At 43.7% G+C, this 23,258-nt stretch overlaps 1 protein-coding gene across 1 annotated transcript; it reads left to right on the top strand.

The window, feature by feature from the left end:
- The first annotated feature begins 13,852 nt into the window (after positions 1-13,852).
- On the top strand, positions 13,853-14,947 carry LOC124695580 (peroxidase 5-like). Its single transcript, XM_047228408.1, has 2 exons — positions 13,853-14,059; positions 14,189-14,947. The coding sequence occupies exons 1-2, from the start codon at positions 13,853-13,855 to the stop codon at positions 14,945-14,947; spliced, it is 966 nt and encodes a 321-aa protein (XP_047084364.1).
- The last annotated feature ends 8,311 nt before the right edge of the window (positions 14,948-23,258 follow it).

Here is a 23,258-nt window from a genome sequence, read left to right as displayed (position 1 = left end):
ATTTGGAGTTCTCACGTATCGAAGCTTTTGCCCGCATAATCTTGCAATCAAGAAAGGCAAGTTCATCGCTTGCTCATGTCATTTGATTATTTTTATCAAACTATATGCAAAGTACTATACTTATCACTCATGCATTGAAAAGCAAAGTATTATTTTACAATTATGAATATGACTATGTGGTGGGCAATGGAACCATGGTAGGTGTTGATATGGTGGAGGTTCCATTGCAATGGGTTATATCACTCTAGGATTAATTACCAATGCCGTCCAGTGATTCTAGCGCCGTACAAACCGCGTTGACCATGAGATCTATAATGGCTCGGGGAAGCCAGCCTGTATCTTTTCCCTTCGCACGCCAACGGATCGGAGAGACGGTGGGGTGCTGGAGGCACCGCCGCAATAGGTTGGGAAATCCTTTTAAATCCCCATCCATTGGTGATGTTAATCTCTTCCGATCTATGAAGGATTGTCCGGAGTACACCATGAGTAAAGCCGTATTATCGGGGGAAGTCTACTGGAGGTGTAGGGTCGGACAAAAGGGTGGGTTTGCAGTCGCGGAGAAGGCGGTGTGGGCTTGGATCTTACACCTGGCCTCACACCAAGGAAGTGTGGACGGATACTTAAGGCCGGTTGGCAACAAGGATAAGGTCTCTCATGGGAAAAGTAACGCACCTCTCGCAGAGGATACCGACTTGTGATCTGTCACTCCTCGTTCCGGGAAGGGAATCGCGAACGCGGCAGAAAGGAACTCCACGAAGTTCTGGTCAACCTGTGAAGACTGACGGGCATAGTTTTCAGAATAAAATAAACCTTTTGAAGAAATGATTATGAAAACCTGCATTGGCCTATGACTTTCTGGTCTATGGCTGTAGCTAGTGCATGATACACATATTTCCTAATATGAACTTGCTGAGTACGCTCGTACTCATTCTATCTCGTTTGAACCCCCTTCTTAGAGCAATGCACCGAAGGAGAAACTGTTGGAGATATGCCCAAGAGGCAATAATAAAAAGGTTATTATAATATATCTTTGTGTTTATGATAATGTTTACATACCATGCTATAATTGTATTAACCGAAACATTGATACATGTGTGATATGTAGACAAACAAAGAAGTCCCTAGTATGCCTCTTAACTAGCTTGTTGATTAATGGATGATTAGTTTCATAATCATGAACATTGGATGTTATTAATAACAAGGTTATATCATTGTATGAATGATGTAATGGACACACCCAATTAAGCGTAGCATAAGATCTCGTCATTAAGTTATTTGCTATAAAGCTTTCGATACATGGTTACCTAGTCCTTATGACCATGAGATCATGTAAATCACTTATACCGGAAAGGTACTTTGATTACATCAAACGCCACCTGCGTAAATGGGTGGTTATAAAGGTGGGATTAAGTATCCGGAAAGTATGAGTTGAGGCATATGGATCAACAGTGGGATTTGTCCATCCCGATGACGGATAGATATACTCGGGCCCTCTCGGTGGAATGTCGTCTAAAGTCTTGCAAGCATATGAATAAGTTCATAAGAGACCACATACCACGGTACGAGTAAAGAGTACTTGTCAGGAGACGAGGTTGAACAAGGTATAGAGTGATACCGAAGATCGAACCTCGGACAAGTAAAATATCGCGTGACAAAGGGAATTGGTATCGTATGTGAATGGTTCATTCGATCACTAAAGTCATCGTTGAATATGTGGGAGCCATTATGGATCTCCAGATCCCGCTATTGGTTATTGGTCGGAGTGAGTACTCAACCATGTCCACATAGTTCACGAACCGTAGGGTGACACACTTAAAGTTGGATGTTGAAATGGTAGTACTTGAATTATGGAATGGAGTTCGAATATTTGTTCGGAGTCCCGGATGAGATCCCGGACATCACAAGGAGCTCCGGAATGGTCCGGAGAATAAGATTCATATATAGGATGTCATTTTATGTGAAATAAAATGATCGCGGAAGGTTCTATAGAAGGTTCTAGAAGGTTCTAGAAAAGTCCGGAAGAAACCACCAAGGAAGGTGGAGTCCACATGGGACTCCACCTCCATGGCCGGCCAGCCCTAGATGGGGTGGAGTCCCAAGTGGACTCCACCATAGGGGGCCGGCCAACCCCCACATGGGAGGTGGGAATCCCACCTCTGGGTGGGAGTCCTAGCTTGGGCTAGGTTTGCCCACTCCTATGGAAGGTTTTGGTTCGGGTCTTATTCGAAGACTTGGACACCACCTCTTGGGGTTCCACCTATATAATGAGGAGCCAAGGGGAGGGGGCCGGCAACACCCAAGCACCACACGGTGGCCGCACCACTTTAGATGGCCGGCCGCCCCTCTCCCAAACCCTAGCGCGCCTCTCTCCTCCACTACGTTCCCGCACGCTTAGCGAAGCTCCGCCGGACTTCTCCACCACCACCGACACCACGCCGTCGTGCTGTCGGATTCAAGAGGAGCTACTACTTCCGCTGCCCGCTGGAACGGGGAGGTGGACGTCGTCTTCATCAACAACCGAACGTGTGACCGAGTACGGAGGTGCTGCCCGTTCGTGGCGCCGGAACCGATCGTGATCAAGATCTTCTACGCGCTTTTGCAAGCGGCAAGTGAACGTCTACCGCAGCAACAAGAGCCTCCTCTTGTAGGCTTTGGAATCTCTTCAAGGGTGAGACTCGATAATCCCCTCGTTGCTACCGTCTTCTAGATTGCATCTTGGCTTGGATTTCGTGTTCGCGGTAGGAAAATTTTTGTTTTCTATGCAACGTTATCCTACGAGTGGTATCGAGCCGTGTCTATGCATAGATGGTTGCACGAGTAGAACACAATGGTTTTGTGGGCGTTGATGCTCTTGTTATCTTTAGTTGAGTACTTTGCATCTTTATGGCATAGTGGGATGAAGCGGCTCGGACTAACTTTACATGACCGCGTTCATGAGACTTGTTCCTCGCTCGACATGCAACTCGTATTGCATAAGAGGCTTTGCGGGTGTCTGTCTCTCCTACTATAGTAAAGATCCAATTTACTCTTCTATTGACAACATTAGTATCAACGTTGTGGTTCATGTTCGTAGGTAGATTAGATCTCATATCGAAAACCCTAAACCACGTAAAATATGCAAACCAAATTAGAGAGCGTCTAACTTGTTTTTGCAGGGTTTGGTGATGTGATATGGCCATAATGTGATGATGAATATGTATGAGATGATCATTATTGTATTGTGGCAACCGGCAGGAGCCTTATGGTTGTCTTTAAATTTCATGTTGAGTAGTATTTCAAAGTAGTTGTAATAATTGCTACATGAGGTGAACAACCATGAAGACGGCGCCATGGACCTTGACGCTACGCCGATGATGATGGAGATCATGCCCGAAGATGATGGAGATCATGTCCGTGCTTTGGAGATGAAGATCAAAGGCGCAAAGACAAAAGGGCCATATCATATCACATATGAACTGCATGTGATGTTAATCCTTTATGCATCTTATTTTGCTTAGATCGCGACGGTAGCATTATAAGATGATCCCTCACATTAATATCAAGATAATAAAGTGTTCTCCCCTTGTATGCACCGTTGCCAAAGTTCGTCGTTTCAAAGCATCTCGTGATGATCGGATGTGATAGATTCAACGATTCACATACAACGGGTGTAAGCCATGTTGCACACGCGGAATACTTGGGTTTGCTTGACGAGCCTAGCATGTACAGACATGGCCTCGGGACAACGGAAACCGAAAGGTTGAACACGAGTCATATGGATGATATGATCAACATGTTGATGTTCACCATTGAAGCTACATCATCTCACGTGATGATCGGTTTTGGTGATAGTGGATTTGGATCGTGTACCACTTAACAACTATGAGGGATGTTGTATTAAGTGGGAGTTCATTAGTAATTAGATTAAAACATGAACTAATTATCATAAACATAGTCCGAGTAGTATTTTGAATTAATTTTGTAGTATTGGCATCCGTTTACTACTATGCGCTAGTCTTATAATTGAGATAGAAATACCGTTAAAATCTGACTAGAAACTTTACGGTTTGGTACCGTATTGTTAATGAATCAAGAAATGATTAAGTCCTATTGCAAACTATTTAGTGAAACCTCACTTTGTTGATTCAAAGAGCTATGGTTTCAATTAGTACCTAAAGTTATCTTGTCTCCGTAAAACTTGAAGTTCAAATCTGTTTGAAAAGTAAGGAGCTGAAAATTTAGTTTTCGTAAATAATCAAGGTATGAGATATATGTGATATCTAAGACCTTATTGCAAGATGATAGAATATAAATTTGGTGAGACTACATAAACTCATAAGTTTTATGGGAATGTATGAAGGTTGAAGACGCCGAGCGTCACAATCCTCCAACTATTGGGGCACTAATAATATTCGCATATCCATGAAGTTATCGTCCTTAGTATGCACCGTTGCTAAGACTCGTCGTTTCGAAGCATCACGTGATGATCGGGTGTTATAGATTCTACGTGTGCATACAACGGGTGCAAGCCAGATTTGCACATGCGAATACTGAGGTTAAACTTTACGAGCCTAGCATGTACAGACATGGTCTCGGAAAAGTCGTCATATGATGGATAAAATTATGAGTGAAATTGTTCATCATATTACAAAGTTACTAATAGTGAAATCTGAAACACTTGTCATATGATGATCAACTTCAAAGTAAGAACCTCAAGGTTATTGGTATTTGACCAACAAACCTAGAAGTTATTGAAGGTGAAGTATTTTCCGAATAATGAGGAAAACTAAAAGAGAAACTACAAAAGATATTTTGGCGAGAAAGAAAAGAGAAGACTAGAAAGTCTAGCTCGGGTGTATATACATGATATACATGTTATGGTTGTATTCCTAGTTTGGTCACACAATGAAATTCTTGGGTATTAGTACCATATTGGTTGGTATGAAATGTCATACAAAACAACGCAATACAAGAATACAATGGCCTAAGTGATCGACAAGGAATATGATAGGAATGCACTTCTGGAACAAAAATAAAGTGTTATTATGTTCGTCGTTGGCATCCTATCTAGCCCTTAGAATTTATAATAAAGAACTTAATAATTGTTATTTTGCTCTGTTCAAATGAAAACAATGAGTTGTTCAAATTATGACATTACTCCATGTACGATGGATAAGTTATTATAAATCTTAATGGTGAAACACACATACATAATACTGACGCTAAAATGCCACAAGGCAAATGATTTGAATTCCACTTATTTGTGGAACCGCAATTTAGGTCATATTAGAAAGGAACGCATGAAGGAACTCCATGCAAATGGATTTTTGGAGTCATTCGATTTTTGAATCGTTTGGCGCTTGCAAATCTTTTCTAAAGAGAATGACTAAAATACCGTTCATAGGCCAAGAGTTGAACGGGCAACTAACTTAGTGGAAACATACATGATGATATATGTGGTTCACTGGGCATAGTTGTGTGCGGGAGATTCTTCTACTTCATGAAAACTTCCAACAATGAATTGAGTATATATATGTGGATATATTCGATAAGGAAGAAGTTTGAAACATTTGAAAAGATTCAAATAAATTTCAGCATGAAGTGGAAATCATCGTAATAGAAAAGTCAAATATCTATGATTGGATCATAGTGGAAATATTTAAATTACGAGTTTTAGCGAACATCTAAGAGAGTTATGAAATTGTTCTACAACTCACATTTCTTGGAGTATCATAGTGATGATGGAGTATCCGAGAGATGTATCCAAACCTTGTTGGATCAATGATGAGATAAAATATTGATGCCATTATAATTTTGTGGATTATGCTTTAGAGACTACCGCTTTTACACTGAATAGAGCATCATCATGATCCGTTGAAATGACACCATACGAGTTATGGCATGGGTATGAAACCTAATAGTCATTTCTTAAATTTTGGTATGCATAGCATAAGGTAAATAAGTTTACAACCAAAATCGGATGAATGTCTTTGTTGGTTATCCCAAAGAATTAATTGGGAATTCTTCCACCATGGAAACAAAGAAAAAAGTGTTTGTCGATGTTTCTTACTTATTTCCTAGAAATTGTTTCTAGCGAAGTATTTGAGTGGGAGGACAATAGAACTCGATAAGGTTTATGAACCTGAGCATAATGATCAGAGTAGCGCAGCATCGGAATTGGTTCCGGAAGCGGCCACGACGATCATGGCTCTCATGTCTATAAAATGTTATAGTCATGGAGATCGAAGTACTTATTGAACCTTGTAGGTATGGTTTACTTTGTGATCAAATAAATGATTTGTGAACAAAGGATTGTTTTTGAACAATGATAAACCAACTACATACAAAGAAATTATGATGGGCCCTGACTCCGTTAAAATGGCTATACGCCATGATATCCAAGATAGATGAATACTTTTTGAAAGTAAATGGATCTATAAAATTGATGGACTTGGATGGAATATCCTTGAATAAGCTCGACTTGTCGAAAAGTTGTTTACGACAAAGTTCAAAGAGTTGACTACGATAAGATTAGATCTTCCGTAGCAATGCTTATAGTCTATGTGGATTATTCTAGTAATCGCTACATATTTCTTTCATGAGATATGATAGTAGGATGGCAAAATACATTACTTAACGAAGTGTGTATTAAAGGTGTATACAAGATACAACCAATTGTTTTGCTAGTCCGTGGAATACTAGATAGGTATACGAACTTCAATTGGATGAAGTGAGTATCGCGGAGTTGGAATCTTCACCGGATGAAATAGTCAAAGAGTTTTGGATTTCAACAGAAACGATGAAGATGCTTGCATTTGCAAGAAATTAAGTGGGAGCGCTGAGACATATTTATAATACTTTATGTAGATGACATATAGTTGGTTATAAATGATGTAATTATATACTTGATTATAAAAGGTTTCATTGAGAATTAACTTCAATGAAAGAATATGGGCATAAACATATTTAGTGTCAAGATCTATGAAGATAGATTGAAACACATAATAAGTTTAAGTCAAAGTACATAGAATGGATATTGAAGTAGTTCAATATAATATTAAGAAGGTGTTCTTTTCATGTGAAGTTTTAACAAGACTTGAGTGTATCTGACACTCAATGAGTAAAAACACATGAGTGATTTTAGATCACGAATAATATGTACAATATCAGATGTCCTATGCTCTAAATGGTTAGGAGCATATACCAGAATGATTCATGTGATGATCATTGGATAAACAGTAAGAATATCCCTGAGTGCTTTAGAAGAACCAAGGATATATAGTTTTGTATGAGTAATGACAAACAAATCGTTGTAAGGTGTTGCACCGATATTGGTTTTGTCACATATAAAAATAAAAATTTCAATCTCAAATTAGGCTAAGTGTTGTTTAAAAGGTAGCACAATGCTAGATTTAGAAGAGTTCTAAATATTGTGACGGATTCTACAAAAGAAGGCAGAGTATGTCATTGTTTTGACAATGATTAAGGATGTTAAGTCAAGAAGTTCTTTGAGAACTTGGTGTAGTTCCGATAGTGTCAGAACTTTGAAGCTATATTGTGTATGACAATATTAGTGACATATTTCAGACTGCGGAATTAAGGTTCCACCAGAAGACCAAACATATTTAATGCCGACTCATTTGGAAAATGAGTGATGCGTTAAGACGCAAATGAATTTCAAAATACATACGTTTCTGAGCGTGTCAGATCCGTTGACTGAAACCTCTCCCGTGAGCAAAACATGATAAAGCACCGGAAGGCCAAGGTGTTATATCTTTACAAATGTAAACTAGATTATTGACTCTAGTGCAAGTGGGAGACTGTTGGAGATATGCCCAAGAGGCAATAATAAAAAGGTTATTATAATATATCTTTGTGTTTATGATAATGTTTACATACCATGCTATAATTGTATTAACCGAAACATTGATACATGTGTGATATGTAGACAAACAAAGAAGTCCCTAGTATGCCTCTTAACTAGCTTGTTGATTAATGGATGATTAGTTTCATAATCATGAACATTGGATGTTATTAATAACAAGGTTATATCATTGTATGAATGATGTAATGGACACACCCAATTAAGCGTAGCATAAGATCTCGTCATTAAGTTATTTGCTATAAGCTTTCGATACATGGTTACCTAGTCCTTATGACCATGAGATCATGTAAATCACTTATACCGGAAAGGTACTTTGATTACATCAAACGCCACTCGCGTAAATGGGTGGTTATAAAGGTGGGATTAAGTATCCGGAAAGTATGAGTTGAGGCATATGGATCAACAGTGGGATTTGTCCATCCCGATGACGGATAGATATACTCGGGCCCTCTCGGTGGAATGTCGTCTAAAGTCTTGCAAGCATATGAATAAGTTCATAAGAGACCACATACCACGGTACGAGTAAAGAGTACTTGTCAGGAGACGAGGTTGAACAAGGTATAGAGTGATACCGAAGATCGAACCTCGGACAAGTAAAATATCGCGTGACAAAGGGAATTGGTATCGTATGTGAATGGTTCATTCGATCACTAAAGTCATCGTTGAATATGTGGGAGCCATTATGGATCTCCAGATCCCGCTATTGGTTATTGGTCGGAGTGAGTACTCAACCATGTCCACATAGTTCACGAACCGTAGGGTGACACACTTAAAGTTGGATGTTGAAATGGTAGTACTTGAATTATGGAATGAAGTTCGAATATTTGTTCGGAGTCCCGGATGAGATCCCGGACATCACGAGGAGTTCCGGAATGGTCCGGAGAATAAGATTCATATATAGGATGTCATTTTATGTGAAATAAAATGTCGCGGAAGGTTCTATAGAAGGTTCTAGAAGGTTCTAGAAAAGTCCGGAAGAAACCACCAAGGAAGGTGGAGTCCACAAGGGACTCCACCTCCATGGCCGGCCAGCCCTAGATGGGGTGGAGTCCCAAGTGGACTCCACCATAGGGGGCCGGCCACCCCCACATGGGAGGTGGGAATCCCACCTTTGGGTGGGAGTCCTAGTTGGGCTAGGTTTGCCCTCCTATGGAAGGTTTTGGTTCGGGTCTTATTCGAAGACTTGGACACCACCTCTTGGGGTTCCACCTATATAATGAGGGGCCAAGGGGAGGGGGCCGGCAACCCCAAGCACCACAAGGTGGCCGCACCACTAGATGGCCGGCGCCCCCTCCCAAACCCTAGCCGCCCTCTCTCCTCTATAGTTCCCGCACGCTTAGCGAAGCTCCGCCGGACTTCTCCACCACCACCGACACCACGCCGTCGTGCTGTCGGATTCAAGAGGAGCTACTACTTCCGCTGCCCGCCGGAACGGGGAGGTGGACGTCGTCTTCATCAACAACCGAACGTGTGACCGAGTACGGAGGTGCTGCCCGTTCGTGGCGCCGGAACCGATCGTGATCAAGATCTTCTACGCGCTTTTGCAAGCGGCAAGTGAACGTCTACCGCAGCAACAAGAGCCTCCTCTTGTAGGCTTTGGAATCTCTTCAAGGGTGAGACTCGATAATCCCCTCGTTGCTACCGTCTTCTAGATTGCATCTTGGCTTGGATTTCGTGTTCGCGGTAGGAAAATTTTTGTTTTCTATGCAACGTTATCCTACGTAAACTACCGTGGAACTCGAAGACAAAGGAGTCAACTGCAACGAGATGAAGAATCCAATCAAAGAAGTCAATGGAGTCAACTTCGCATCAGCTATAATGGAAACCTAGACTAGTAATAGAAGGGAACCTTTCCCTAATCATAGCACCTAAGTAGCTAGATTTCTATAGCAAGCCAAGTAGCTCTTGAACTTGAGTTAGCAATAAGATAGATTACGAGTCGTTCTTCTGGAGCTTTATTTGAAGTTTTACCTCACTGTAAAGTAGGAGGTTGTGTGGATCTTATGTAAACTGTTCGTGTGTACTTCTATAGACATACCTTGGACTCGCATATGTTTCTGTTGTACCACTCTGAGGGATGTAATATGGGTGGAACGGTGTTTCACTTGTGTTATGTCAACGACTTGTGTACTACACCATGCAGTGGTACGCTGGGTCATCACATAGCCCCTTACCTATGGCGCATGGGCTTGTGCGCCACGGGTAACTATGCACAATGCATCACAGGGTATTTAAAAAAACGTTTTTTTGAACAGATCTAGATCTGATGGCAGTTTTGCGATTGGCTCCCCACGCTACCAGACGTTTTTGCCATCGGTTCCTCACTAGGCGCCCAGATCATGGCATGGTCGTTTGAAGACGAGCAGAGAAGGGAGCCATCGTCCGTGGTAGGGTGTAGCAGTACGTCGTCGTCCATGGCAGGGGCGGAGGTATTTGAGATGGTGTCGCGCTGAGGAGGTAGCGGCCCTGAGGAGAGGAGGAAGGAGGAGAGGATGGATGAAGAAGGAGGAGAGAAGAGGAGGAGGATAGAATGTGTGGTGGAGTGGAGGAGGGAGGAGGATGTGGGTAATGGTAGATGACCTTTCGAAGGAGGAAAAGTTACCATTTTTTCCCTCTTTTAAACTTTTGTCTAAAACCTCAAAAAACTCCCATTTCCTTTCTGAATTTTACTATTCTAAAAAATCGGTAAACGGTCGTAGGCGGTTGAATTTGGATGTAACTTTTTTAGATACATTTTTATATAATTTTTTTTTCATCGGAGGTCGTATGCAACCAGAAAATCCATTTTAACGAACGATGGCGACATTTTAAAAAATTCAACAATCATGTTTGTTAATTTTCCTTACTAGATAACATAACACATGGTCATTTCGAAAGATTTTTTTTGAAATTTGTATCATTTTTTTTTATTTTCAAAACTTAAAAAGACGATCCACCGGGGGTGGACCGAAATCTGCCCACACATACCCGTGACGCACCAAGATGGGGATCACCACGGGTATTTGTAGTCCAAATTTTGTCATTCGGCTGCGAATACCCATGGCGCACATAAAAATGGTACATAGCCGTGGTGCGCACCGAAGTGAGGTGCGCCACGATGGGTGCGCACCGACCACCTATGGCTTCACATACCCGTGGTGGACGGATTTATTGGGTGCGTCACGGTAAGGACATGCTGGTGGCCTACCTATTTTTGGTGCGGCACGGGTAATAGCCGCAGGGCACCAAAAAAATGGCGCGTCACGGCTAAGTTGTACATCTATAGCTTTTTTCTAGTAGTGATACCATTATCTAGGTTGCCTCACCTAGTTTGCATTAGGCACACTTATATTTTATTTCTGTAAAGCCTAAAATTTTGAAAGTAGAAAATCTATAGATCATATTCATCCTCTTTCGGTTACCATCTCTATCTTTTCACGATCGCCGGGCGGAAAAGTTGGCGACCGTCGTACAAGAGACGACCTTGCGACTTGGGAGGTGACCAAGCTTGTGGAAGATGCGCCGACTGCCTAGACGTGACCGAGCACCTCGCTATTGATCATCATGATGGTACAGAGTGGCTTTGCCTGAGTGGTAAAGAGCTAGGCATTGGCGTTGGCCTGAATAGCCAAGACAAGCTCAGCGTTTGGCGTTGAGCTTGCTGGGCCTTCTTTTCTTTTGTGGCCCTGCGTTTGGGCTGATCGCTTCTTGGTCTTGAGCGCTCACCGTCATTTCTTGATCCCGCGGCCGGCGGCGGGGGCGGTAGAGGCAAGGTCCATGGCAGCACTTCCTCCATCACAGGCTAGAGATTGGTGGCGGCGAAATTCGAGTGGCAGAAGAAAAAGTGGCTTGTGTGCCACTCGCTGTCAGGCTGTAAGTAGAAGAGGAGGACGCGTAGATGCGGTTGCTGTCTGCACCGATGGATTTCCAGCCCAAATTTAGGCTTGAAATGGGTCGTCGCGGGCAGCTCGTTTCGTCTGCGTCCACTTGCTGGGCTGGGGTTTACCGCGGTCCATTTGAGTTGGGCCGCTGGAGATTCCCTAACAACCACGGTACACTAACTTGACTAGGATTTGCATTTTCATATAAAAAGAAACTTGCAAATTGAGATACCAAGGTGCACTAACTTGAGACGTTCCAGGGTGAGATCATTAGTTGTTCATTTAGTGTGATTTTTTGGGTCTTTTCTGGCTTGCCCCGATCTGTTGCTCTGTTCTGCAGCGCTATTGCTCTGTTGTGCCCTAGCTATAACTTAGTCAGTTAAGATCATGTAGATATTGGAACTTTTTTTTTTGAAACGGGAGGATAGATAATAGGAATTCAGAACAAAAAAATCATGGTTCAATCAGAAGTTTCTCTCTTTTCACCATAACCATCATCCTAACTCATTCACATGCCAAGCTAGCTTACATATTCAGTTTCTACCCTGACGAACACGCGTTATATTTCTGAAAAATGTGTTTGCATTGTTCAGCTGATAGATATGCAGGGAAAGTATGATGCCAGACTGAAGAACGAGTTGAATGTGATCGCATGTTCAGAAGAAGAAAACCAGAAGATGGGGAAGAGAAATATTAATCTGGGAGCTGTGATTTAAGGATTTGCATAGAGTTCGTAGAGAAGAGATTAGAGGTACAGAAAAGGAGTTGACTTTTGTACTGTTGGTAGCTGGATGTGCTTTTTTATATGCACTGTGTTCATTGTGTATCAGAGAATTGTTTTGAGTAGTGTTGTATGTGCATCTTTGTTTGGTGAATAAAAATCTGTGTGTTTGCAATATTTACAAATCCAATTTGATATTTGCTCTCACTTTGACAGAAAGAAAGATGCAAGTTTGAGTGAAAGATGCCAGTAAAGTTTAGTGAACTGAATTTCCTTTTAGTTGAAAGATGCCAGTACAATATTGTGAACTGAATTTGTTCTCACATTGACAGAATGTGATCTCACATCCAATAAACAAGGACATATTCCATGTTTTAGCAACATCGTCCCAGATTGACCAATATATGAAAAAATATTGCAAAGATTGAAATGACCAAGATATTCCAGCTTGAACCAAATATTGCAACATATCGCTGTCTAACCAAGATATTGCCAGTACATTACAAAAGAGTACCAGGAAAGATGGCAGTACAGATTCATCTAGTCAGGTAAAGTGCAAAAATGTAGTGCTTACTTAAGCTAACCAACACCCAGCTATGTACACATCATCCTGATCTGGTTCATTTTGAGTGACAGACATTTCTTCCACTTCTCCATTATGCCTTGGTTTATTCAGGTATGGTACAACAGCATTCAGACCAGGAATTGCAGAACCATCTTTAAATATTCAAAAGTCACCAATGAGCAACTCGCAATGGATCACATGAAAAAACCCTGTGTTTGCACTGAAGTTTTACAAATGCTTGCTCTGCCATCACAGGAAGAAAACCTGTATATGCTAACATACCTGTCTGCCCTGAAAGGATTTGTCGGTTGCGAAAGAAAAGTCCCACACCCACCCACTTGCTGGTAGCCTGGTACTGCGCTTCCTCGTTTGACATTTGGGTATAACCGCTTAAGCTTCAGTTGGCCCTCTTCTTCTACCCTCAGCTTTCACGCACATGAAGATGCTCGGAGCAAACGACTGTTTAATAATGGAAATCTTGGGCCGTATGTTAGTTCAGTAACCTTGGGCGTTAGACCCGGAACATCTCTTTAAAGCCTCGTGGTCGTGGCGCGAAACAATGGTGCAAGAAGAGCTCGCGGCAACGGAAACACAGATAAACAATGAGATTAGAAGTGTATCCGTTGGACTGGAGCGCATCTCCAGGTCAACTCTGTCTGCTCGATCTTCTCATCAGTTGTCACTCGATGCGCAGCTGCCAGTTCAGTGCTCCCGTTCATGACCGTTGCCCGTTGGTCTCAAGATCAGTCGACGCCTATATATAAGCACCATTCAGGCATACCCACATTCACACAACGGCTCAGTTCCAGCTCACAGAATATCCCAAGATCGTACCGTGAAAGATGAACAGAGGAAGTAGTGTTCTCGTGTTGACATGGGTCGTGATCTTGGTTGCATCATCTGAAGCGCAGCTAGAGGTTGGGTACTACAAGTGCAGTTGCCCGAGGGCGGAGGAGCTCATCCGCACCGTCGTCCGCGCCGCCATCCGCCGAGACCCCGGCAATGGCCCCGGACTCGTGCGTATGTTCTTCCACGACTGCTTCGTCAGGGTTAGTTAGCCTCTCTCGTTCTCATTCTCATTCCTGCTCCATTCATGCATGCAATGTTGGCCAGCGTGATTTCAAATAGTGGAGAGTATGTAGAGGCAGCTAAGCTTACGCGTTGTGTTTCTCAAACAGGGGTGTGATGCCTCGGTGCTCCTGGACACGGCCCCCGGCAGCAACGCCACCAGCGTCGAGAAGAAGTCGCTGGCGAACAACCCGAGCCTGCGGGGCTTCGGCGTCATCGAACGCGCCAAGCGCGTGGTCGAGCGGCGGTGCCGCCGCACCGTCTCCTGCGCTGACATCGTCGCCTTCGCCGCGCGCGATGCCAGCAGCATCATGGGGGGCATCGACTTCGACGTGCCCGCGGGGCGGCGCGACGGCCGCGTCTCCAACTTGTCGGAGGTGCTCGACAACCTGCCCCCTCCCTTCTTCAACACCTCCCAGCTCGTCGCCAGCTTCGCCGCCAAGAACCTCACCGCCGACGACATGGTCACACTCTCGGGCGCGCACTCCTTTGGCCGCACCCATTGCTCCACCATATCCTTCCGGCTCTACCCGCAGATCGCGGCGGACATGAACGCCACCTACGGGAGGACCCTGCGGAGGCAGTGCCCGGCGGCGACGGGCGGGCAGGACCCAGTGGTGCCGCTGGATCTGGTGACACGACGGCTCGACAACCAGTACTACAAGAACGTTCAGACGCTCGAGGTCCCCTTCACGTCCGACGCCACGCTCTTGACCCAGAACGACACGGCGGCGCTCGTCGACCTCTACGCGCGCAACAGGACGCTGTGGATGTCACGGTTCGCGGCAGCAATGGTGAAGATGGGCAACCTCGACGTGCTCACCGGCAACCAAGGGGAGATCAGGAAATTTTGCAACAGAGTAAACTAGTGCATTCTCAAGCACACTGCGTGGACGAATGGCTCCTACTCCTTTGTTTTTTTTGTTTTTTTGGTTCATCACCTCACGGGCCATGGCTGATCGATTTATATGGGGTTCTTTTGTGGTACCCTCAAATGAATAATTATTATGAGCTGGAAGTACTATTTGCTACAGCTATAAAATAGTTTGGTCTTCTTCTCTTCTCTTATACTACCTCTGATCCAATTTAACCGACGTGGAATGGTGCATATATACGTGCTAGCGATGCCTAGCTCCGCATCAATCTAATCGGAACGGAGGAAGTATGTCTCTAAGATCTACTCTAACACCCTGTTCCTCAACACACACAAAAATCCTGATACAGAAAACACCAGAGACTCAAATAGATTCCTTAGCATTCAATCTCCACCGACGGCACATTTGTGCGCACATCAGTGGTGTTTGCGGGCACTAAAAAACGTTGACCAATGGGGGAATGATCCCTCCCTTGACTATACGTTGTTAGGTAGGATGAGACTTTCCCGGTTTATTCGTCCCTGCTGCGAAATTACCGCGCATGGAGATTCGAACCCGGGTGGGCTGGCTGCGAACTCGCTTGCCTTGCCACTGAGCTAGAGCTCAGTTCTCTTCATGTACCATATGGTTTACTAAGAAATCACATTAGGTGCTAGTGTGCTAGCATTTTTATAATCTCTTTGTTGCTTCATGTTGTATTGTATTCATCATCTAAGGAGCAGAAATAGAGGAAAACACCATCTTTCTTATTTCGATACATGAGCACTTGGCACTCCCTCGTCCACCGAGGCTGGATATTCGTGTCATCTCGGTGATGACCTAAAATTTGGAGAAGCATAGGAACCGCGGAATCTGGGCCAAAGGATGACTTCTATGCTGACTCCAACAAATCCCCCAAAATTTATGATTCCTTAGGCATTTTTGATAGATTTTTGTTTGTAAGCTCCATGAGAGCAAAAATATTTAGTATTTAAGAGCTTGAATGAAAGTTGTCCTCGTTCAATAATTCCTCTATTTAAATGTGATGACATGTTCCATTCCAAGATGTGTATGCGTTTATTTATTTAACTAAATTTAATGTTGCACGTGCACCCCAATGAAGAAAAACATATCTTGCAAACAACAAACACCAATACCACACATACGATCTTGAGTGAGATTAAGTATTTCGAGTTCATTAAAGTATCTGGGTAGTATTATCATCAGTGGCAAACCTACGGGGTATGCCAGGTATGCCACAGTGTATACTCCGTACTCCGGCCACGCTTAACTAGAAAAACTAGGCAGTAGTTGATAACCCCGAAGTGCTGGGATCGGCATAGCACCTCTCAATGCAGAAGTATTGGGTATCGAAACGTAGGATCAAGAAGGTAAAGCAATGTATTCTCTCAAACTAGAGTGTCACAATTCTAGTTATCTATGCACTAGAAACAATTTAAACATGCAAAAGGTGATGAGCTGTTTTCAAATTGAAGGCAAGAAAAGTATTTTCGGTTACAATAAGCAAATTAAGAAATTTAAAATATGTGTGTCCGTTCATAGGGGTGAGTGTATGCGCGTGTATGTGAGCGTCTGCGTTTGTACTGTGTTTCTAAAAAAAAAATTAAAATATGTTTTTTTATGACAATGGACCTAGATTAATATTTCGCTCTCAACGATAGTGGTGATCATATTACAGATAATAAAGTGCACACAATTGTCATGCTAGAATAGTAACATTCATATGGGCAACATGTTCGAAAACATGAAGTTAAGAAGGGACATACCAAAAGGGTTCTCATCACTGAGCATGCCATTTTTTTGTTGCTTGGCCCCAATTACATGTTCTCATTCCATAGGGTGCTAGTTTCTATTATTGTCACATAGCAATATCTTTTTTGTCACTCAGATACACCCTCAATATCGCACAGATCTGCATACATCACACTCTTTATATAAAAACATGAATATAACAACACATGCAAAGGTTTATTTGTCGTGTGCATCCTGCACTCATGTCATTAACCTACACTTGAAATTGTCAAGCACCTTATAACATGTGCAATCAAGGCATTACTAGTAACTCAGCAATCTTAACAAATTCAATAGACAATCATAATATGCTTCCAAATTATGAATCATCTCACACCGCAATATCCACCATAGAAATTACACCTATAACATTAATTGTAATCATGTAAGGCAACTCATACAAATTACTAAAATGTTAGATAGAGAGATTGGATCAAGCTACTACCATAAACCAAAGTAAAGTGATGGACTACTCCCCTCTTATGGTGGCGAGCAACAAGGAGGCGTTGGTGAAGGAGGGAGATGCCACCGAAGGCGATTCCGGCATCGGTTTCCCCTCCAATCTTCCTCCGGAGGCAAACTGCGGGGTTTCTGGTTCTTTGTTTTTGATATTCTCTTTCGTGTGTCACGAAATAAAATCCCCGAAGGTATATATAGGGGATTTCGGTGAAAAACAAATTCGGTGGAATCGACGACATGTGAGCTTCGAGGCTCCATGTCGCGCTGGGGGTGGGGGGATTCCCCAAGGCCACACCATTGTGGGCTTCCGGGCCTTCCCAAGGCCATTTCTCTCTCCCCTCGAGCAAAGTTCTTTATCCGCGAAAAAATGATGTAACGTAAATCCTAGCTCCTTTTGAGTATGGGAAGTTCTATTAAACTTAATAATTCACAAACCACGGTTGTCCTGCGGAGTTAAATACCAATAAATGGGGCTTCGTGGAAAATTCAGGAAATCAATGTAAAACATGTTGAAAATATAATATAATAAGTTGTCAATGAATATCAATAATAAACACAAAATTTCATGGATACATTTTACATGTATCAGTAGTTAATCCAGTTTTATCTAGAGAGAGATAAAAGGATAGGGCAGTAGAGATCTAGCCCAACTCGTTGGCTCAATCAAATTAGTAGTTCCGCTTGTTTGGATCCCATGACTCTGCAGTCTCCACTCATATCGTCCTCGACATGGTCCATAAAAATGAATGCCAGGTCGCCATCACCTAGGGGCCACGCCGCCAAGCCAAACAAGATAGGTCCAATCATTCAAGTGCAAAAGCAGATTGAAATGGCCGTCACATGCGGCATATCCATCGATAACATCCTAGGTCCGCCACTGATTATGACGATCATCAGCTGCGATCGAAATACAGTTAGCTCCAAACGGGCTACTACTATACTTCTCATGATAATAAATTTGGTCATTAGTAGACTATATCTAGGTTCCTGTCGAACCCATAAACATCCAAGCCACGACATGATATGCTTTCCTAGCCTTGTACCAACTTTGAGGAACCACTCAAAAATATCATAAAGTTGTATGAAGCACAAAGTGTGTATGACTTTGACGGATGATTGATACGTCCCAAACGTATCTATAATTTCTTATGTTTCATGCTACTTTTATGATGATACTCACATGTTTTATACACATTATATGTCATTATTATGCATTTTCCGGCACTAACCTATTGACGAGATGCCGAAGAGCCGCTGTCTGTTCTCTGCTGTTTTTGGTTTCAGAAATCCTAGTAAGGAAATATTCTCGGAATTGGACGAAATCAACGCCCAGGGGCCTATTTTTTCACGAAGCTTCCAGAAGACCGGAGGAGATACGAAGTGGGGCCACGAGGCGCCACCACACTAGGGCGGCGCGGCCTAGAGGGGGCCGCGCGGCCCTAGCGTGTGGGGCCCCCGTGACGCCCCCTGACCTGCCCTTCCGCCTACTTAAAGCCTTCGTCGCGAATACCCCGATGACCGAGAGCCACGATACGGAAAACCTTCCAGAGACGCCGCCGCCGCCAATTCCATCTCGGGGGATTCAGGAGATCGCCTCCGGCACCCTGCCGGATAGGGGAATCATCTCCCGGAGATCTCTTCATCGCCATGATCGCCTCCGGATCGATGTGTGAGTAGTCCACCCCTGGACTATGGGTCCATAGCAGTAGCTAGATGGTTGTCTTCTCCTCATTGTGCTATCATGTTAGATCTTGTGAGCTGCCTATCATGATCAAGATCATCTATTTGTAATGCTACATGTTGTGTTTGTTGGGGTCCGATGAATATTGAATACTATGTCAAGTTGATTATCAATCTATCATATATGTTGTTTATATTCTTGCATGCTCTCCGTTGCTAGTAGAGGCTCGGCCAAGTTGATACTTGTGACTCCAAGAGGGAGTATTTATGCTCGATAGTGGGTTCATGCCTCCATTAAATCCGGGACGAGTGACAGAAAGTTCTAAGGTTGTGGATGTGCTGTTGCCACTAGGGATAAAACATAGATGCTTTGTCTAAGGATATTTGTGTTGATTACATTACGCACCATACTTAATGCAATTGTCTGTTGTTTGCAACTTAATACTGGAAGGGGTTCGGATGATAACCTGAAAGGTGGACTTTTTAGGCATAGATGCATGCTCGGATAGCGGTCTATGTACTTTTTCGTAATGCCCCGATTAAATCTCATAGTACTCATCATGATATATGTATGTGCATTGTTATGCCTTCTTTATTTGTCAATTGCCCAACCGTAATTTGTTCACCCAACATCTGTTTATCTTATGGGAGAGACACCACTAGTGAACTGTGGACCCCGGTCCAATTCTTTACATCCGAAATACAATCTATCGCAATTGTTCTTTACTCGTTCTTCGCAAACAATCATCATCATCCACACTATACATCTAATCCATTGTTTACAGACAAGCCGGTGAGATTGACAACCTCAGCTGTTACGTTGGGGCAAAATACTTTGATTGTGTTGTGCAGGTTCCACGTTGGCGCCGGAATCCCCGGTGTTGCGCCGCACTACACTCCGCCACCAACAACCTTCACGTGTTCCTTGACTCCTACTGGTTCGATAACCTTGGTTTCTTACTGAGGGAAAACTTACTGCTGTGCGCATCACACCTTCCTCTTGGGGTTCCCAACGGACGTGTTGACTACGCGCCATCAAGACTGTTTTCTGGCGCCGTTGCCGGGGAGATCAAGACACGCTGCAAGGGGAGTCTCCCACATCCAATCTCTTTACTTTGTTTTTGTCTTGCTTTACTTTATTTTATTTACTGCTATGTTTGCTCTTATATAAAAACACAAAAAATTAGTTGCTAGTTTTACTTTATTTACTGTCTTGTTCTCCGTATCAAAAACACAAAAAAATTAGTTACTTGCATTTACCTTATTTAGTTTACTTTATTTACTACTGCTAAAATGAGTACTGTTGAGAATACTAAGTTATGTGACTTCACTAGCACAAATAATAATGATTTCTTATGCATACCTATTGCTCCACCTGCTACTACAGCAGAATTCTTTGAAATTAAACCTGCTTTACTGAATCTTGTTATGAGAGAGCAATTTTCCGGTGTTAGTTCTGATGATGCTGCTGCCCATCTTAATAATTTTGTTGAACTATGTGAAATGCAAAAGTATAAGGATGTAGATGATGACATTGTAAAATTGAAATTGTTTCCTTTCTCCTTAAGAGGAAGAGCTAAAGATTGGTTGCTATCTCTGCCTAGAAATAATATTGATTCATGGACTAAATGTAAGGATGCTTTTATTGGTAGATATTATCCTCCCGCTAAAATTATATCTTTGAGAAGTAGCATAATGAATTTCAAGCAATTAGATAATGAACATGTTGCTCAAGCATGAGAGAGAATGAAGTCTTTGGTGAAGAATTGCCCTACACATGGACTAACTACTTGGATGATCATCCAAACCTTTTATGCAGGACTGAATTTTTCTTCGCGGAACCTATTGGATTCAGCTGCTAGAGGTACCTTTATGTCCATCACTTTGGGGGCGGCAACAAAGCTTCTTGATGATATGATGATAAATTACTCTGAATGGCACACGGAAAGAGCTCCACAAGGTAAGAAGGTAAATTTTGTTGAAGAAACCTCTTCCTTGAGTGATAAGATTGTGTTATCACCAGAATTTGACCGGATCAGAGGTGGGCCGCGATTAAGATGGGCTTGAAGAATATACCTGGAAGAAATACATGAATCGGCCTTGTATACAAAGTTTGGGCTAGTTTTCCCGTGTATCTGTAAATATAGTAGGATACGTGTCGCTTAGATAGAATTTGGCTCGTGCACGGTTGGGATTGTTCCCACGTTAGAAAGTCTACGGACTATAAATATGTATCTAGGGTTTATGAAATAAACAACAATCACGTTCATCACAAACTAATCTAGGCGCATTGTCAGCCCCTTGTTTCGAGGGTTTCTTCTGGGTAAGCACCATGCTGCCTAGATCGCATCTTGCGATCTAGGCAGTAACGTTTATTCGTTGTTCATGCGTTGCTCGTGCTGAAGCCTTGTCGATGGCGAGCAACGTAGTTATCATAGATGTGTTAGGGTTAGCATTGTTTCATCGTATCATATGCTTTCGTCCATGCGACCCTTAGACGTCTAGCCGCCCTTACACCTATCTTAGGTGTAAGGGCGGCACCCCGCTTGATCATTATTTAGTAGATCCGATCCGTTATGATTGCTCCTTGTTCTTCAAGGATTAGTTTAATATCTGCATAGTTAGGCCTTGCAAACGGGTTGAAGGATCCAGTAGCACGTAGGGTGTAGTTTGCTAACCCTAGATGAGATGTTCCGGGGATCAACTTCATGTTGGTTTTTAGGCCTTGTCTAGGGTCGGTTTATTATTACCGTGCGTGGCTGCCAGGCTCAATCACGTGTAGGATGTTCCGATTATGTGGTGAAAACCCTAAATCGTCGTAGGTCGTTTTAGCTCCATATTGATCAAGCAGGACCACCATGTGATCGTATACCTCATACGGATCATGGGTGGATCGGCTCCTTGAGCCGATTCACGGGACAACTCGAGAGCCGATCGAGGCTCGTATTTAATGTTTACGTGTATGCCATGCAGGAAACTAAGTGAAGCAAATCCATCACCTTTCTGACCAGGTATAGGTCAGGTGGCACGCCCTTGCACCAGCATCGGACGTGCGTGCCGAGGCTTTGCGGGCCGTCGCTCGAGGGACCAGGGCCAGCCCGCGATCCTGGAAGCCTCCCGGCTCTCTTGTGTTGCCCGTCGCTGCTCGCCGGTGGGTTTCGACCGCAACACATTCCGGCACGCCCGGTGGGACCATCTTCGACATCAATCGCATCGCCATCTACATCTGAGATGGCGGAAGGTACTCCGGTCACGTACGAAGATCTGACTGAGGAGCTGAAGAAGAAGTATGACGAGGTCAAAGCTATCCTCGAAGCCGACCTCATCGGCTCTTTCCAGAGAACCCGCTCACACGACATCAGGTGGAAGGGGTTCTCGCCTGAAGGCGCGCTCGATGGAGTGGACCTCTCTACCCCTTCAGAAGAACGCACCGGGTCTCGCGTCGGGAGATTAATTTCATGGTAGCTCATTCGCTGCACCGCCATTCTGAGAGCCTGGTGAACACTCTGGAGCGTGTTGCCCTTCGGGTGATCCAGGAAATCATGAGCCATCAGTATTCTCCGTCAGGACCAGCTCTGGGGACTCACCAAGGAGAGATACCACTCCAGTCCCGACCACCGCTGCCGTTCGCGCTGGCAGCACCAGAGGTGCCGAGTTCACCGGCATACGTCGTCTACAAAATCGGTGGTGACCCTAGTGATTACCAATTCTTGTATGAGGCGCCTAAGGACATCCCTCACGGATACACGTGCACATACGTGCCAGACTGCAGTAGCTGGGTACTCTCAAACCAGGCTGCAACAGCAGGGACTTGTAGAACAGCAGGAGGAACTTCTGGAAAAGATCTTGAGAAGCAGACGTGGCTAGCTAAGTATGCCACTCCGACGAACCTCCAGATCTCAACTCCTACAGTTGGCTTAGAGCTTGAGAAGCAAGCGTGGCTGGCTAAGTATGCCACTCCAGCGAATCTTCAGAGTTCGACCCCTGCAGCCATCACCGCGGATCAGATCAGTACAATCTTGAGAGACCAGTTCGGCATGGTGCCGAAAAGAAGGGCAATCGGCTATTCCAAGCCGTACCCCAACGATTACGATTTGATCCCACTACCACCCAAATATCGGCTCCCCGAATTCTCCAAGTTTAGTGGGTCAGATGGCTCCAGCTCAATCGAGCATGTGAGCCGATATTTGGCGCAGCTGGGCACGATCACAGCATCAGATGAACTACGTGTGAGGTTCTTCGCACTATCCCTCACAGGATCGGCTTTCGGGTGGTACACGTCGCTGCCACCAGACTCAATCCGGACTTGGAAGCAGTTGGAAGAACAGTTCCACCTGCAGTATCACTCAGAGGCTTCCGAGCCTGGCATTGCCGA

This window comes from Lolium rigidum, chromosome 3 (genome assembly GCF_022539505.1).
Source record: "Lolium rigidum isolate FL_2022 chromosome 3, APGP_CSIRO_Lrig_0.1, whole genome shotgun sequence".
NCBI classification, from domain to species: Eukaryota; Viridiplantae; Streptophyta; class Magnoliopsida; order Poales; family Poaceae; genus Lolium; species Lolium rigidum.
The sequence above is the reverse complement of the archived record's forward strand: the minus strand, read 5'-3'. Positions and strand labels throughout refer to the sequence as shown.